Source organism: Acomys russatus, chromosome 3 (genome assembly GCF_903995435.1).
Source record: "Acomys russatus chromosome 3, mAcoRus1.1, whole genome shotgun sequence".
Taxonomy (NCBI): Eukaryota; Metazoa; Chordata; class Mammalia; order Rodentia; family Muridae; genus Acomys; species Acomys russatus.
The window spans coordinates 57,689,006-57,707,416 of NC_067139.1; the positions used below are offsets into that span (position 1 = coordinate 57,689,006).

Sequence of the window (18,411 nt, forward strand, 5' to 3'; positions counted from 1 at the left end):
GGATGTGAGGCAGGGCAGGTAAACAACTGTTTCTTTACCAAGAAAGTATTCAACCAGCACGTGAAGACGGCAAGCACAGAGAGCCACAAGTCCTCTTCCTTTACATATGAGCTTGGGCTGTCTAGGTGCCAGGGTTCAAAGGACCAAGCATGAGATTCAGAAAATTGGAAGATTGTGTAAAGAAGAATAAAATATGCAACCAAAGGTCTTGTGAGTATGTGACCAAAGGTCTAGAATATGCCCCAGTGTAAGATCCTCATAGGACTTTGGGCAGAATGGTTTCTGGAGAAACTTTCCAAGAGACTGACCACGAGAAGAATTGTAGGTTTCCAGAGGGGACTAGGAGAAAGGTTTACATTGCAACAGCATGGGTTCCAGTTGGATTAGAGATGGTATCCATAGGGCTGCGGCTATATCACTGATACAGAGTTCAGAACAAGATAGCCCCCCAGTCTATGGGCAGTTAGTCAGGGCTATAGGAAAATAAAAGATCTACACATCCTGGTCAAACCACAGCCAGCTCTCAAAAACGCTGGTATTTTACAAGGAACTCTACACAATCTCAAACTTTTTGTGTTTTTCTCCCATGGGTGGGCTTTTCCCTGAGACTGCATATTTGCACTTGACCAACCAACCAGCCAGGATTCCTCACATACATTGAACTAACAATTCAAACTAAATTGAATTTTCTCCAGTTGGCTGCATGATTTTAGATGCAGCCCTCTTCCAAAGTAGGATTTGGTATCTCATTCTCAAGCCTTCTCCAGGCTGGAGGGGAGTGAGGAAGGAGACTCACTTTACATCCCAATATAACTCCACTTGTCTGTGCTTTTGATAGCTTTCCTTGGTCATCATTTTTCATGACTGTGAGGCAAGACTCTCAGAGACCACTGGCTTGGATGAGTAGATTTGTCCACCATGTTTAGCCTGCTAAGAGCCAGGAAGGGCCCCTCTTTTATGCTCAACCCCACCATAGCAATGAACATTTGCTTTGTAGTTACTATGTAAGAACTCACCACATCTATGGGGTATGCAATGGAGTCTTCAAAGACTCCGAAACTTGGGGGCTTTTTCTATGGCACACTATAGTGGGTTTGTCAAGGACACAGCTTAGGGGGACAGAGAGCCTGATGTATACCTTTGGATTGTGTGGTGGTTTGACAGAAGATGGCCCCATAGGCCCACAGGGAGTGGCACTATTAGAAGATGTGGCCTTAATGGAGTAGGTATGGCTTTTGTTAGAGGGGGTGTGTCACTATGGAGAGGGCTTTGAGGTCTCAGACACTCAAGCCCAGTCTAGAGTGTCACACTTGCTCTTCTTGCTGCCTGCCCGATCCAGATCTAGAACTCTCACTCCTTCTCCGGCACCTTGTCTGTCTGCATGCTGCCATGCTTCCTGCCGTGACTATGGTGGACTAAGCCTCTGAAACTGTAAGCCAGTCCCAATCAACTCAATGTTTTCCTTCATGAGAGTTGTTTTCATCATGGTGTTTCTTCACAACAATAGAAACCCTAACCAAGGCCGACTGTGATGTAATTTCTATCCCTCAGTTCCTTTAACAGTAAAATAGGGATAGGTGCTTGACAGGACAGCAATGAGAAATAAATGAGCTCATCGTTTATAGCCCCAGAGGCAGGACTGTGTAGAAGAGAAGTTCCTTATTTGGTGGCTATTGTTACTTATATGAGCCTTTTCTATTTATAGAAATAATCGGGTTCACTGTGGAAAGTTCAGCAGTGACTAAAACATAACAGGGATGAGCTGAAAATCACCCTTAATTCCTTCAGCCATCTCCAGGAATCCCCACCCTGAAACCATATTCACACAAACGATAAAAACACTCATCAAGTTCTATTTATGTGTATTTGTGTATACACATGCTCTCTCTCTCTCTCTCTCTTTCTCTCTCTTTCTTTCTCTCTCTCATATACAAATACATGAATAATAGTAATAATAAAAAAAAGAGAGTATTAACTTGATGGTTGTGGGGACATGGGAAGGGTGGAGACAGGATGATTGGTAGGAGGGGCTGGAAGAAAGAAAGGAAGGAGGGAAAATAAAAATTTTTAAATTAAGATAATTTTTGCTTACTGGTAGCCTCACTGATGACCTAGCTATTGGTGACATATGAGTCCCCCAAATACCTGTCTTTTCACAGTAATTGACATGATATCTAACTTATTCTATAGTGACAAGAGAAGTCACATGCACATTCCTCTACATGGCCTACTTTTCTCATGTGTGTGTATGTGTGTGTGTGTGTGTGTGTGTGTGCATGTTTATAGGTATGTATGGGAGTGATTGTCCATGTGTAGGGGAGGTGGAGGCCAGAGTTTAAAGTTGGATTTTGTTCTTCAGAACAGGATCCCTTGCTGGGACCCATCAAGCTAGCCCAAGCTCCACCTCCCCAGTACTGAGACTACAACTAGAAGTGCATCGTGCATGCCTGGCTTTGGGTATGGGTGCTGGGGATCAACCTCAGGTCTCACGTTTGCACAGCAAGCACATTACCAACCGAGCCACTCTGTTTTAATTTTGGCCAGACTATTTTAAAATTTTCTAAACGATGTATGTGACATTACCTCCTTTTTGGGAACTGTGCAGGGTCTGTGCTATAAAGGTGCTCATTCAATCATGCGAGCGCCTTGCCCTCACTCATGTCCACAAGAAAGAGGCCTCTTGGGTCAGTTTCCCTGCATCCAGGCTGACTTCTCTGCTGGCTCCCGTGAACTCCGCTTCCATGGTTCTTCACACATTTTGACCTGAACCCTGTCCTTCATTCCTTCTTTGTAAGATTCCAGAACAGCCTGCGGTTATCTGGGCCCCTGTGCATGTCACATAAGAATGTGTTTCACAGATTCCCAAAATTCTCCAATCAGTGGGGCACAGATCCATGGGCTTGTGTTTTCCTGTACCAAGCACACTGATATTAAAAGGACTCACTTTTCAAATGTCTTATGCTTCCTGCCATGAGACCCAGACAGAAGATAGGCAGAGGCCAATCTGTACATCAGAGGACTATTGGCCTGATTTAAGAAATGGTAAGTAACTCTGAGAGTAGACACCCAGCATCCAGCCCTGTAAGTCAGATGACAGTGAAGGGCATGCTGGGAGGCTGACACTTGAACCACCAATCATAAAGGGTAATGTGCTAAGGAGATAAAGCTCATTCTTGAACCATGAATGGCAAAAGGCAATGTCCACTCACAAAAAAAAAAAAAAATCTAGCTGGGGCACAGAGGGTAATGGTAGTGAAATGAAAAAGAAATTGCCTCAAGTTGCAGGTGAAAGACAAGTGAGAGTCTGCCTGCCCCTGAGGGTGGCGACTTGGGAAGCTAGGGCTAATATGACTAAGGGTGTCTTCCTCAGTGGTTACAATAGAAAAGGTCAAGAGTCATGTCTATGGTAAGGCCCAACACTTCTGGGAAAGAAAAAGAGCGGTGAGATCAAAACAGAGGGGGGAAAGGTGAAGAGAGAAGAGAAAGAAAGCAGAAGTTACTCTGCGCAAACTCACAGGAGGAGTTGGCAACCCCGTGGGCTATTCCCGGTGTCCTCACATAGCCACATGATGGTGGAAGCACATTTTTATCTTTTAGTCTACCACTGTGTCTAATGCTCAAAGCACATTAGAGCAGTCATGGCCACACACTAAAGATAGACAGTCTCAACACAGGTGAGATCTGAGTCCCGGCAGTGTAGCATTCCATGCTGGTGCTGGGGTTGGGCCAAGCACCTGAGGTGCAGTTTACCCCAAGAGCCCACCAAGATCCTAGTCACAATGCTGGAGCAATAGAAGACAAAAGCCTTCCTGGTTATTAAAGGCACATGATGTCAGATCAGTGGCTGGTAGGAAAAAGAGAGTGGGTGAGGCAGTGGCTTCTGTTGAATGGCAACTTTATTTTGTCTGAGCTTGGGTTTAACCAGACAGGACTAGGTTAAATTTTTGTACCAGATATGTTTTTTTTTTTTTTTTCATTTTACAGGCAAGGGAGAAAACCCTGAGCTTTCTGCTAGCTGAGACCATCCTGGGAGCTGAAGCAATGAAAATAAAGAGAGAAGCAACGAAGGAGCTGTGATGCGAGCCCTGTTTCTACAGGCGCATGAGGAGATAGACTGGGATGTCCTTCAACATCCCATGGGAAGGGTAGAGGCACAGGAAATGAGAACTGGGGTGAAGGTAGAGATGGGGTGTGGCAGGCTGACTACACATGGAGGAAAGTGGGCCTGCAAGCCCCTTTGCTGCTCTTTAGAAACACGAGTTGTGTCTACGTCAACCTAACAGTCTTTTCTGTCTATGTAGAAGGCTGTCTTATTGATGTGTAGACGCCCTGTCCTTGTAGTTACTGGGTCTCCTGTTGCTGCAGAGGAAACCGGAGCCTGCTGGGTACACAGGCTCATCAGATTGCCAGGAGAGTTGTACAACTCCAGCTATAACAGAAAGGTCTGTTGTCTTCATAGCTCTCTGCTGTCCTCCGCACCAGCTTCTGGACTGTCCCTTTAAGGTCTCCAGAGCCCTGGCCAATGAGGGCCCAGAAAAGGGTCACTTACCACATCATCCCTGTCTTCCCACTCGACTTCAGAGAGATCCACACTGCTGTAGTTAGGTTTCCTCCTCTTCTTTCCTTCTTCATACTGGCATAGGGAAGAAGAGAAAGACAAACAAACGGTGGTAAAAAAAAAAAATCATCAGCCAGGGGGATCTTTCTCCTCCTAGGACCTGTTGGCTGAGTGAGGACTGTGGGTAAACAATAGCTACCAGTGACAAGCCCTGTGGGTGACAGTAGAGGAATTTTAGTGGCAGGCATGGCTGTAAGTATTTCCTCCAAGTTGGAGGATAGAAAGGTCAATTCTTGGCTTGGCATGAATTTGCCTAGAGAATTTCTTGGCTCTAAAATGCCAGGTGCAAAGAATATTTATCTTTCCCTTGGACACAATTTGTGAAGAGCGGGGAGACCCTTCTCTGTTAAAAAGCTGATGAGCCTGACACTTTATGGCAGAGGAAAGAACTTCCTACATAACATTTATCAAAATCCTGCCCTTTCCCCTAAGCTTCATAAACTTCCCGTCTCAAACCTCCTCCTGTCTCCTCAGCTGAGAAGCGAAACTTTGGTTTCCACAGTTGGCCTTGGGCTCAGCATCCCTAGGACACATTGCAGACTCGCAGACCTTCTGTTTGCTACTGGCCAGGGCAGTGCTGAGCTAAGCGCAGCTCCTTCCCCTGGAGTGGGTGTGAGTGCTGGGAATCACTGCCAGATTTAATGGCCATTAGGGCATTTCCCTGGAAGAGCTGATGAGTGCATGAATAACTGGGGAGTGCTTTCACTTCCCCCCCCTAAATCACTGATGTGAGTTACCCGGCAAGTGTACCATTTTATCGACCGGACATTCTTGCGTCTGGATGTTTGTGTGTCTCGAGGCCTTTACTGTTGGTTATTGGGGTGTTTATAAGGTAGGAAAGTCTGCCCTCTGCTGCAGGCTAGGGATAAACAAGTGCTTTACACGTTCAGAAGGTGATATTCATAGTACACTGACAAAGTTATACACACACACACACACACACACACACATACACATATGAAACATGCATAGAGATGCACCCATCTTCTTTTCTGCTCTTTGACTCAGACCTGTTTTGATTGAAAATAAGACTAAGAGATATGCAGGGTCAGTCTACATGCTTTAAGAGCCCAAATTGCCATTTTGGGCATTGACTGGTGATTGCAGGTGCGGAAAGGTTCCCCAGACACAAAGGAGAAATTGTTGCCTGTTTAGAACCAAATAAGCCTAAAGTGGCCCTCAGTGTAACCAATGGGGCAGTGCCCAGAAGGGATGATTCTCACACCGCTGAGGTACCAAACAATGCTAAATGTTGCTCCTGTGTTCTTTACTCCCTGCCAACAGCATTGTGGAGATCCTGGACCATCTCTAAGAAGTCCCCTGTACCGCCACCACCCAAAAAGGCTCCCCTGCCTGCCTTCAAGGGGCAGCGGGCTCTGAATGCCCTGTCAACCATGCCTTCGTTCTCTGAGGCTTCCAATTAACAAGACATTCGCCATTCCCAGCCACTTTTATGACATCAGATCCACTCCAGATGAAGAGGAAGGAAAAGTGGTTCCCTCGGAAGCCACTGTAAACGATAGCAGATTAGCAGTTGGATCCGGTTAGGGAAAGTTCCTGTGTGCATGGAAGCTGGACAAGTCGGTCTTGCCAAAAGCAGAAGGAAGAATAAGGGAGAGGTGTGGGTCTGAGTCATGGGCAGGAGCCACAGGGTGGGGGTGGGGGTGGGGGCGGTGCACAGTATGCTAGGACTCAGGACCTTCCCCATGGGAAGACAATCTGACAGCCATTCAGAACCTCAGCTGCAGGAGGCCACTGGCTTCTAATCCTATTTCAGTAAGAACCATTAAGTAAAAACTCAGGCAGCCCAGGGAACTTGAACTTTAGAAGCATACTATGCACAGATTCTTGGGTTGCCTGTTGATGGGTCTGAACCATTCTTCTGTTTTGCTTTGGTAGAAGGAATTCTTCTTTTGGTCACTTCATAATATCCCTTTATTCATCTACTCAGGACAAACACACACACACACACACACATACACACACATACATACACACACACATACACACACACAAACACAAACACACACACATACATACACACACACATACACACACACATACACACACACAAACACACACACACAAACACACACACATACACACACACAAACACACACACATACACACACATACACACACACACAAACACACATACATACACACACACACACACATACACATTGGATACCCTGACAATCACTGTAAAGGCATTTGGGGGCTATGGGGATGGAAAAGTGCCTGCCATGCAGCAAGTATTAGACCATGAGCTCAGATCTTCATGACTCATGTAAGAGGCATGGTGTCTGTGACCCTGGTACTGGATGCGGGCCAGAGACAGGCCGGCCCTGAGATCTCACTGACCAACCACCTTGCCACCGGTGACCTTCAGATTCTCTGAGAGACTCTGCTTTAAAAAATAAATAGAGAATTACTGAGGAAGATACCTAATGGAGACCTCTCGCTTCAGGATATACATGTCCACAGACGTACTCGCATCTGCATGGACACATGCACATACCCATGGCAGATACATACATGTACCACACACATGCAAAGTATATAAAGTAGTAAGGACAGAAAGTGAATTAAGCATCGCTCTTCTCTCTTTCCACGAACTTACTTGTGGCATCCATCCCTTAATCCTGCTCCTCCTATTGCCCATTCCACAGCTAGAAAAATGGGCCCTGACAAGCTAAGGAGCAAATGAAATAACAAACCAAATCAGACCACACAGCCAGTATGGAGGAAAGACACCTCATGGACTGCTAACGTCTGCCTTAATTTCTCTGTATAAGCCTCATGTTATTCCAGCCTTTGTTAAACTTAAACAGGTTCCTCAGAGCCTAATACAAAAGGCATCTCTGCCCTCAAAGTATGCTCAGGATTTTGTCAGAAGGAAAGAGTACAGAAGCATCACTGCTGCCCACATCACACTGGATGTGTGAAGCTACGTCAGTCACTGGGATGCATGATGGGGATGACAGGACTTGGCAGCAGGGGCAGGCTAAATGCTTCCCCACCTTGGCAGCTCACTTTGGGCAGCACACAAGTGCTTGACTCAGGAAGACCTGACTCTTTGCACAGAGTCGGGCACTACCCAGCCCTCAAAAGGAAGGATACCTCAGTAGTCCTGCCACAGGCCATGAGGTGTTTGTTGAAGATGACGATGTCACACAAGCGTGAGCCACAGTCTCCCTCCAGTATGTATATTACAAGGTGGGACTTCAGACCTTTGACAGAGATATTTGGATTTACGCTAAGGTACCCAGCTCTTTCAAGGTGAGATTTATAAGGGAGAAATCTGTTGAAAATCCTTGACATATTTTTTTTTTGTTTGTTTTTTCATTGGAGATAGGGTTTCATGTAATCCAAGCTGATCTTGAATTGCTTATGTAGTTGAGGATGGCTTTGAACTTCTCATCCCCCTGCCTCTACCTTTCAAGTGCTGAAAATACAGAATTGCACCATTATGCGCAGTTCTGGTCAGGGGATTGAACCCAGGGCTTTGCACATTCTGAGTGAGCATTCTACCATGTGAGCCTATCTCTTTTCCTTTGATTTCCTTTATCACCACTCAATATACCCAGGCCGATATACCAAAAACCCACTCAAGCACCTGAGAGAGTTAAGTACAGTGGTTCATTATAATGCTAGCTTTCGGAGAGTAAGACAGAAGCTGCCATGCATTTCAAGCTAATCAGGGCAGCCTGAGACCTAGTCTCAAAAAAAAAAAAAAAAAAAAGAGACTGTGTGAGAGACCACAGTGAGAGTAAGAGATCTCCCAGCATGTTGGTCCATCAGTTACTGCATTGTGCAAGACTCTACATGTCAATATCACTGAAAGAAACAGGAGTGGGAGCTATGGCCTCTGAAACTCCCTTTGATGAAGGTTCTTCCATAACGTCTGCTTAACCAAGTGTGTGTGATGGGACCGAAACACTTTTTTTTTTTTCTAAACAGGTGAACATTAGAACTTAGACATCAACGAAGCACATGGATTCCTTTGGGTTAGAAGAAGAAAACTCAGCAAAATACTGTAACACTGAAAGAGGCTAAGGGCAATAAACAGACGGTAGCACATGGACTCTAAACCAGCCAGGATCTTTTCCTCATTAAGAAAGCTTAGCAGGCTGGGAAGTAGGCCTCTTTACGCCTGCACTGGCCACACCCATTTCACATATTTTCTAGGCTATGTGCCTAGGTTTTCTTGCAGGGAAACCCCTAGAAATATGACTCTAGTGATGGTACCACTTCCTCTGGGTCCGAGATTGGTAAGGGCCTAACAACATGGGGGAGGCTCACATCCTTCCAGGACACAGGGATTAGTTCAGAGATGTGGACATAACCCACAGCAACCCAAAGGAGACTCAAAAGACTCTATCTGGGATGTTTTCCCGAATTGTTCCAGAAAACGGGGTTCACCATGCACCAGCATCCCTAAGGTTGTGAGATGTAAGCTTGGAGCACTGCATGGCTACCTTGACCACTACTCTGAGTCATCCTGGGAATGATGCCATTTCAGAGAATGCAGAGCAAACTGAAGGCGATAGCCCCGAAGACATGTGTATGGCTGGACCACGCTGTGCCTGAAACCCTTGCCTCCTTGGACATGTCATTGTATGCTTCCCAAATTGTTCCCCTCCCTTTTGGAGACAGGGTATCACTATTAGTTCTGGCTGGTCTGGAACTGTGAAGTTGAGATTTTCTTCAGACCCACACAGAGGCACCGGCCTGCCAACCAAGGGCTGACATTAATGGCCTGCACCACCACAACAGCCCGTACCACGTCTTTCTTCTTAAATTAATCTTGCCTGGAGTTCCAAGCATCAGGTGATCAGACTGTGCACGTTCAACGCCTTCCCTTTTCTTTATACATGAGTGACTCTTAAAGACCATTTATCTATTATTTTTATGTGTACGTATGCGTATGCCTGTCTGCGTTTATGTGCACCACATGTGAACGGCAGCCCACAGAGGCTAGAAAAGAGTATGAGACCTCCTGAAACTAGAGTTAGAGGCAGTCATAAGTTGCCTAACGTGGGTGATGTCAAGACCCAGGCTTGGTCTCTGCAAGAGCAGGAAAAACCTTTAGCCACCTCTCCAGCCCAGTGTACTACTTTTAAAACATACATTTTATGTGAAGTATTTACAGGCTTTGTAACTTTAACGATCATTTGGGAACATCTGAGTTAATGCCTTGCCACCTACTGAGATGCGCTGTTGTGCTTGAGCAGAGCTGGGATCCATGCACTTTCTCTCCATGCCTCCTCCAAGCAAAGGTATACTAGCTAATCTCTAGACTCTCCCACACTGGGACTGGCTCTCCCCTCCCCCATGCAGCCTCCGTGTGGGACAAATCCCAGGCCTGGTTTGCCAACTTCCCCTCCTTGTTCTTAAGGAGCCCCTTATGGTGCCAGGCATTGTATATGGCAATTGTTAGCATATCTATAATCTGTAACTTCCTTTGAAAATGTGATTAACGAATTGCAAACAGTTTCCAAAGGGTTATAAACACAGTTTCAGAGCCACAGGTAGGCCTGCAGCTTTTGGTGTCTGTTTTATGAAAAAAAAAATATGTACAGGAGAATTTAATAAGGAAAGATATTGTGTGCTATAAAATACTTTGAGGTGGTGTTTCAAATAAAGGCCAGATGTGGTGAGTGCACAAACAAGCCTATGGCTAGGATGATGGGACAAAAAGACACCCATTTTAGGAGCAAGCCCGAACTACCCAAGGGCTTGCTTGAAGTGCAATATTTAATGGTCTGGATACAAACTCCTTCTGTGTTACCTGCAAAGTGCCTTTGGAAGCACACCGAGGTGGGTCAAGGTGTGGCCCTTCGGGTTTAAAGAAAATGACAATGGCTTTGGTTTTCTATGTTCCTTGGGGGGAAAATGCGAGGACATCATGCACACATATACCTGTGGTCTCCATGCAACAAATATGATATGGGCTAATCAATCAAGTGCACATGATGCCACAGGCTGAAAGGAAAAGAATTAAAGGACAGAGATGAGGAGGAAGACACCATGCCTAGGAAAGTGTCGTCTAGGTGAGGCTATGGTCAACCCAGGGCCAGTCATCTGAAAGGATGTTTCTCTCTCCAAGCAGGTATGACCTTCCCCTGGTAAAGGCCGCCTCTCCTCTAACCCTGCCTCCTCTCCTCCCCTTTCCTCTTTCCCCCTCCCTCCCCTTGAAGCCTGAAGAGACCTTATCAGAAGGGACACAGGCATCTTTGTCTTCTGTGGACATTCGTGTAGTCTATTCAGTTCCTGTTCACCTATGCACCCCCACATTCTGATGGATACTGAATACCTCTCAGCCCCTGTGCCAGGCACAGTAAGTCTTAGGATGACCTGGAAGGTGGCCCTCAGAGGATCAGTGCCTACTTTCATGTTCTTGGTCACTACTAACTGCTCAAGCTCATTCAAGGTAGGCTGTTGGACGGCAGCTAAAAGATAGGGACTAGGGAGCCAGACCCAGATACCTGTCACGTTTGCATGCTGCATGTGCCATGGCTAGCTGTGCATACCTCCGAATGCCATGGCCCTCCTTACTAGATGGAAGGTTCAGCCCTCAGTTCCTAGGGGTGACTTGAGAAGCACCGAAAATAAGTGTGGCTGAACACACTCGGAACATCATAGGTTCTAACAAATTTGGCCTAAACCTTTGCTCCCTTGGCCAGCATTGGTGACCACTGATGCCATGGCTGATTTCCAGGGTATGACACCTGTGTCACACAGTGCTCCTCCCCAGTGAGTGCGCTCACAGGATAAACTGGTTCTTAATACAGAAACTGCTTAAAGGGAAACGTCAATCTGTACTGGCGGCATTTCTCAAGGCTGGGGAGGAGGAAAATGCAGGCTTGGGGCACAGTGACACCCCTTCTCCTACACTGCTATGTTGGATTCCATCTCGCCAGTGGCAAAGCAAGGTCCCCATAGTGACGAGTGTATGGGAGGTGGATCCCGTGGCCACTGTCAGCCTCAGCTCTCCTAGAGATCAGGAACAGAGACTACAAATGAGTGTCACCATCTAAATAGCTTAAATCGTTTCTGTTTCTCTCACTATATTTTTTCCCTAACTCGTTATGTACTAATTGCTCCTTGTAGAAAAATCTGAATGAAAACAGGGCAGAAATAAAAAACCCTACTCTCACTGCCCCACATAGTGCCCCAGGGGCACTGCAATCTTCAGAGAATACTTGGCTATTCTTTTTTGCTTTCGCTTTCCAAAGGCCACTGATTCCCCAACCAGGAACTCCTAGAACATACTCCTGGTCTGCAATGCTCACTTGACTGCCCACCCTCACTCTTTGCCTCCCGCCATTCTCCACAGAACATGTCTCAGGCAAGGCACTGTGGTAAGTACAGCCTGTGTCTTGCCAAATCCTCCCAACTCCAGGGAAGGTAAAGGATTTCAGAGATGGGGAAATTGGAGACACCCCTTGGTGGCGCAGCTAGTGAGAAGTGGAACTCAGAAGCACGTCAACCCTTCTTGGTATTTGAGTATCTCCCCCCACCCCAAGGGAGGTCCCCACCTCACAAACTTGACCATCTGTGCACGTGGCCATTCTAGTAGGCCCATTCTTCTCTATGCCAAAGGGAAGGCTATGTAGGGCTCTGGCAGAGTGGCTGTCCTTCGAAACTGGCCCTAGTATCCAATGACAGTTTCAGATTAAGACGACTATGCAATGAGGACTTGCAGGAGTCAGGGCTGCACCTGGCTCCAGTTCATGGTGTCTATTTAATTGACCGTGATTTCTCTTGGGACAGCAGACAATGTATACAATCTTGGAAGATAGCATTCGAGCTGGGATTTCCACCCGGATCATGCTGTCCCGGTGGTGTGTGACTCTACGGTAGCCTGGACTACCCTCAACAAGATGCATACATACATGACACATGCATCATGCGCTGGCGTAAATTCCCAAGGGTCTGTATTGAGGATGAACTCCTACAAACCCTGGGAAGATGAGAAGCCCAGATCCAGGGCCATGAAGGTGTGTCCCACGGTGGCAGGGAGTAGGGACAGGGGCAGTAGGGCATGTCCAGACAGAGCCTTTCCCTCTTCCTCAGAGACACCCTGCTCCTGTTTATTAATGTTTTTAAGTGTCTTGAAGATGAAAAGTTCTATGTGCTCCCCCGCAGGTTGATTATCAAATCTTTTTGATAGCTGAAAATCTAAAATGGCTGGGGTGTTTAAAACAACAATAACAACATCAACAACAAGAGCAGCAACAATTAAGAGGCTGCTTTGAAAACCCAAATGACCTTTACCTTAATCAGCGTCCTCCTAGAAGTTATGAGTCACACACCACGGTGTGTCGGGAGACGGTGGCCTGGCCCTGCCAAGGTTTTGTAGGTCAAATGTGGCTTACTGTACTATGGCTGGATTAAGCTTAATTCTCAAGAAGCCAGTCTGTCTGGTTATCAAAAGCCAGTCAGAGACATTAAAACACGCTCAGTAACTTGACAGGAAGGAAGCATTGTGCCAGCTAAAGGGACAAAGAACAGGGATTGGATGCTGAGAAGAGAGTGGCAATGCCAGGCCTGGGGAAGGAGGTAGAGGTGTCAATGAGGAGTGACAGCTGCTGGAAGAAAAAAAAAAAGGACAGGGTGGCATCCAAGTTAAGAGTATAGCTAGTACCTGGGGGGCATTTTCCCTGTGTAAAGCTAGATGTAAGAAGTCCTTCTAAATGAATTCAGAGTTTCTGAAAGCTGCACTGAGCTCCTGGGTGTGGATGTGGCTTCTTCAGATTCCTGTTTCATGAAAGTTTTCAGACGCTCCCATGACATTAGGAGGTCCAATCTAGGGGAACGAGAACCCCTGTGGTTTGGAAACTACTCAGTGATATCTGGCAAGTAACTTTTTTTTTCTAATTTACAGAATTTTATTTAGCATTTTTCCATTACTGCATTAACAATATCAGAAGAGGGTAGGGTGCATTTGCCTGTCACACTATTTTAAAGGGGGGGGGGTCTCACCAGGCTCAGCAAACTGATTCTAGAGTTGCAAAGGCAAAGAAAACAAATCTCTTTATTCACACAAGTAAGACCCCAAGCTAGTAGTAATGGGCTCTGCAGCTAAACTGGCCTTCTGTAGGGGGCAGCAGCTGGCCATTTGCTGGAGAGAAATAGAGTTCTGGGTGTGGCTAATGTCTCCTTCTGATCAGCCCTGGGTGCCCACATTCCTGATGCTTGCTTCTCCCCAGCTTGCCTCTGGGAAGAGGACTCTGCTTTCACCATCTCCACTTGATGGATGCCCAGAGTCCCCTGAGAGCCCAGAGCTGTTTGAGAAATACATGAACAAGATGGATCTAGAAGTAAAGTAATAGAGGGATGCTGCAAAGAAGGGGGCAGAGAGATCCTTCCTCCCCAACCAAGGACCATCCATCCCCTGGCTACTTCATGTCAAAATGCCTCAGCTCCACCAAACATGCCTGAATCAGTGCATGGGAAAATTTTATCTAGGGAGATGTTTGGGATGATGGGATGGCACCTTTGTTCTGGTTTTTTTTCCCTGTAAAAATTGCTAACAATATCTGTGAAGGAAGGGCACACATAAAAGCATTCATACCAGTGGACACTTTTTCCCATGTGTTTTTTTTCCCTCTAGATCCTTCCAGCTAGTGTCACTCTCCTTTCTCATCTGGGTGGCCCTTGTTTCATACCTCCCTGTAAAATTGCTGCGTGAATGACCATGCAACCTACCCCTTGCTAACATATGCTCTCTCCCCTAGCCACGTTCTGATCTCCAACCTGAGCATGTTTTTCTCCATCAGTACCTCATCCAGTCTCACTGGCCTGGTGACCCAACAAAAATATTTAGCTTTCGCTTAGTGTGTGAGTGTGTGTGTGTGTGTGTGTGTGTGTGTGTGTGTGTGTGTGTGTGTGTGTGTGTGTGTGTGTGTGTGTGTGTATGTTCACACGAGTGCAGTCATGCCAACGCCAATTAGAGTGATGTATCTTTTAGAAAATGTTTTTGGATACATGGTGGCCTGAATAAACCCAAGAGATTTCTTGATGTGATTTATGACTCACAGAAAAGCCAAGGTCCCCTGCAAGGTTGGCTGAGTTCTCTTAGTCTTTCATTGCCTGTGACCAAGGAAATGTGGGCAGAGCTGGGAGGGAAGAATGAGAGAATGGGCCAGTGGGCCAGGGAAGCAAGCTACCACATCCACGGATTGCCTGTCACTTCTGAGTGCTTTGAAGGTGAGTCACATTGGGCAGGCCATCAGCTTATTGCCAAACACCAAGGAAATGCTCCCCTGGAAGAGGATAAGTGGACCCAAAGCGGTCTCATTGCCCGAGTTCTTTGCCTCTAACTCACGCCCTGGGTTCAGGCTGAGGGATTTTTCTACAGCCAAAATCAGAGTGTGTCAGGGTTTGGCATACACACCCCATGCCCTATAGGATGACACTTATATTCCGGCATTTTGCAAATCCTGTTTGCTAATATTGCCATTTTTACCACTTCCTTCCTCTCTTTGTTGTCCTCAGCTAGAACGTTGGTTGCTCAAAAGGTCATCATTGCTTCCACCTTCTGGTCTGGGCACATCTCCCCATCTGCTCCTCAACTAGCCAATCTCTGACCCCTGTGGACTTAGCTGAGATGTACTCCTGTATGAACTGGGTGTAACTAGGGTCCATTTAAAATCTTCCCTTATTAGCTCAACCTCTCATGGTAGTCCTTATTGTATGATACAGAAGTCTAGCTTACTTGCTTGTTTCCTACACTGGCTACTATGCATCTTAGAGAAGGGCAGCTATTTCTTGTGTACCATTGGGTATCCAACCCCTGGAAATTGCGTGGCCATAAGGAGGCTCTCCAGAAAATGGAAAGGTTAAGGATTCATTCTGCAAGCGCCTGCAGAACAGTACCTGCATGCCTGGCTTTCTGTGGGCATTCGGGGAGCATCCACTCATTTATTCCTCCTTATAATCCTCATAGGGGGCATTGTTTCTGTTCTCATTTTTCAGTGGAGAAAACTGAGGCCAGAGGGTTAAGTAATACACCTCAGGTCACACAGCTGACAGTGGCACAGCTGACACTTCAGGCGCTCTGCTCAATGAGGCGACACGTGCTAAGGAAGATCCTTGTTCTAAAACTAGCATTGTTGCCCAGTGTCTGACTGAGATGTGTCATGGTGGTACAGGAACAGGAAGGGGATAATGACATGGAGGAGATAGCTGAGTTTATGATGATTAAGTCTTTAACACACACACACACACACACACACACACACACACACACACACACACACACACACACACACACAGGCCAGAGTGAGCATGGATGGACACCCTGTAAAGCATATTAATACTGAGTCTTCTACAGAACTATGGTTCAGATAATGCTCCTCTCTGTGTCTTCCCAAAATCCCTTCTTGGAGTACAGCTGAAAATCTGGAGGTTCCAAGAGGATCAGATCATTTCTCCCCACTTCTGGGAAGCTGTAATAACATTTAACTCCCCACTTAACCCTTACGGATAGTTCTAATGAGTCCCTTGGCCTAATTTGGCTCCTCTTTTATCTGTTTATCCTTCCTGTTCCTGGGGGGTGGGGGTGGGGTGTAATAAATATCTGTTCATTGGGCAACTGTCTCTGCTTGGCACTGTCTGCCAAGCCAGGTCCTGCCTGAAGATAAAATGAATAATTTAGCAGAAAGATCTTAGGATTTTTGGTGTATTTCAGTGTGCATGTGTGTGCATGCAAGTGTGCTTTTGTGTGTATATGTTTGTGTCTGGTGTCTGTAAATGTATGGCATGTGTGCCTTTATGTATATGCATAAGTATCTGTGTGTGCCTGTGTGTGTGTCTGTGTGTGCAATGTGTTTGTGTGTCTGTGTATGTATGTTTCTTCTAGTTGATGCCTTAGATTTGTCTCTTATGGAACTTAGCTTCAGCTTAGCCTGGCGTGAACTGTATACCTTGACCATATAGACATTGATTTTGCTATCTCTGGGTTCATGAAATAATCTGGATGTGAAATGGTTCCCGGGGCTTGTGTCCAAGGCTTGATGCCCAATTTGTTGTACTGTTTTGGCAGGTTCAGGACCCATAAAAACATCAAGCCTCAGTAGAGGAAGGTCACTAGTGGCATATTCTTGGTGATCACATCTTGTCCCCAACCCTCTCCTCATTTTCCTTCTGTTTCCTGGCCACTATGAGGTGAGCAGTTTTGTTCCTCCATAGCCTCTCAACCAAGATCTTCAGCCTCACCCACACCGGAACAGCAGAACCAGCTGACCAGTGGCCAAAAACCCTGAAACTGTGAGCCATTGTCCCTTCACGGGCTTTCCTCAGAAATTTTTGTCACAGTGCTGAAGAGCTAACACTCTCTGAATAGGGCGGCCGCCGTGGTTATGTAAAATGTCCCTTGAGCTTGCTCCTATGAGCCCTCTGGCCTCTCAGGAAGAGATGGACACAAGAATCAACAGATCTAATATTTTAACCCAGCACTCCATCCTTGGAGCTGTTAAGCCAGATCATGTTTCTCCATCTGGACAGATGTTACTCAGGTGCAGTTTAAGCCAGCAAAAGCCTCCACTATGTGCCAAAGGACTGCTACCAGGCACCATCCTACTGTGCCAACCAATGCAGAGAGGAGACAGGAGTCAAGGACAGGTGAAACTGAGAACTCAATGCAGGACCTGCCCGGGTTGAATAATTTTCTAGCCTGGGTAAATGTACCTGGGTTGTATTTTGGAAATATATTTGCTTTCCACATGATCAGTAAAAGCTAAGAAAATCTTAAAGGCAGGCTCATTCATAAAGCACAGCCATCATTTCAGTGGTGCGATAGGATTAAATAATTGTGTCCCCAAAGCCCAATGTCTCAACACTTTTATTTGCATTCTTTGGGTCTTATCATTCAGGATTATGTAAAAATGACAGCTGCTTACAATTATTTGGGAGTTTGTATTGCAATAATTAAAAACATCTGCCTTTATCTTTCTGCTACCAGACTTAACCCTGTGAGGTTGGGTCTACTGAACTTCAAAGAGGGAATCAAGAAATGAAAGAAAATGCCACACATTACTAACAAATTTCTAGCGATTCATTTAAATGTATAACCAGTTATTCCAACAGCCTTCAAACCCTTCATTATCTTTTAAATATATATAATTTGGGCCTGCTAATTAGATAGCAATTTAATGCTCTCCTGGGGATTCAGATGCAAGGTCTTCCTAAAATGTAAACGCAGAGGAATAATTGTTGGCATTCACATGACTGAATTCTTCAGTTATTCAAATAAGTGTGCAGAATGCACCAGTGAGATCATTTGAATATTCTGCCCTTAAACTCAGCTGTAGATTTTACAGGGCCATTCTATCGGGGGCTGGGGGTGGGGGTTCAGGGTCTGGGGGTGGGGGGAATTGGGTGATTAGTCCACTCAGCTCTCTGGAGGGAGCAGACAAGACCCCCGTGAAAAAGCCTGGTCTCATGTAGGCATCATCCTCTCTTTTTGTTCCTCTTTCCGGGGAAGCAGACTTTCTTGGACTCTGCAGCTCTGAAAGCCTTCAGGCTTGCCACCCCTGCTTCTCTGCACTGCTCTGCTGGTTACTGTCTTCCTGGGTACCACCAACAAGTAACTACAGATACAGGAGGGGAATGTCTCATTCTGCCTTGAGTTTCTACTTTTGCATCTTCCAATCCTATGAAGACGGTTCCCTTAAATTGCATAAAGATGTGCAGCCTGTGAGGCAGCATGATTGATCAAGGAGATGACATTGGCTGTGATAGAAAGCAGCACTCTTGTCTCAGCCTGGAAGCATGGCTAGGGT

At 46.1% G+C, this 18,411-nt stretch overlaps 1 protein-coding gene across 1 annotated transcript in view; it reads right to left on the reverse strand.

Annotated features, from left to right (window-relative positions):
• The window catches only part of Cacna2d3 (calcium voltage-gated channel auxiliary subunit alpha2delta 3), an 811,541-nt gene that overhangs the window by 173,798 nt on the left and 619,332 nt on the right, over nucleotides 1-18,411 (reverse strand). The window contains exon 18 of the mRNA XM_051140839.1: nucleotides 4,550-4,633. Within this exon, the coding sequence (XP_050996796.1) occupies nucleotides 4,550-4,633 (84 nt within the window). The remainder of the gene's footprint in view (nucleotides 1-4,549; nucleotides 4,634-18,411) is intronic.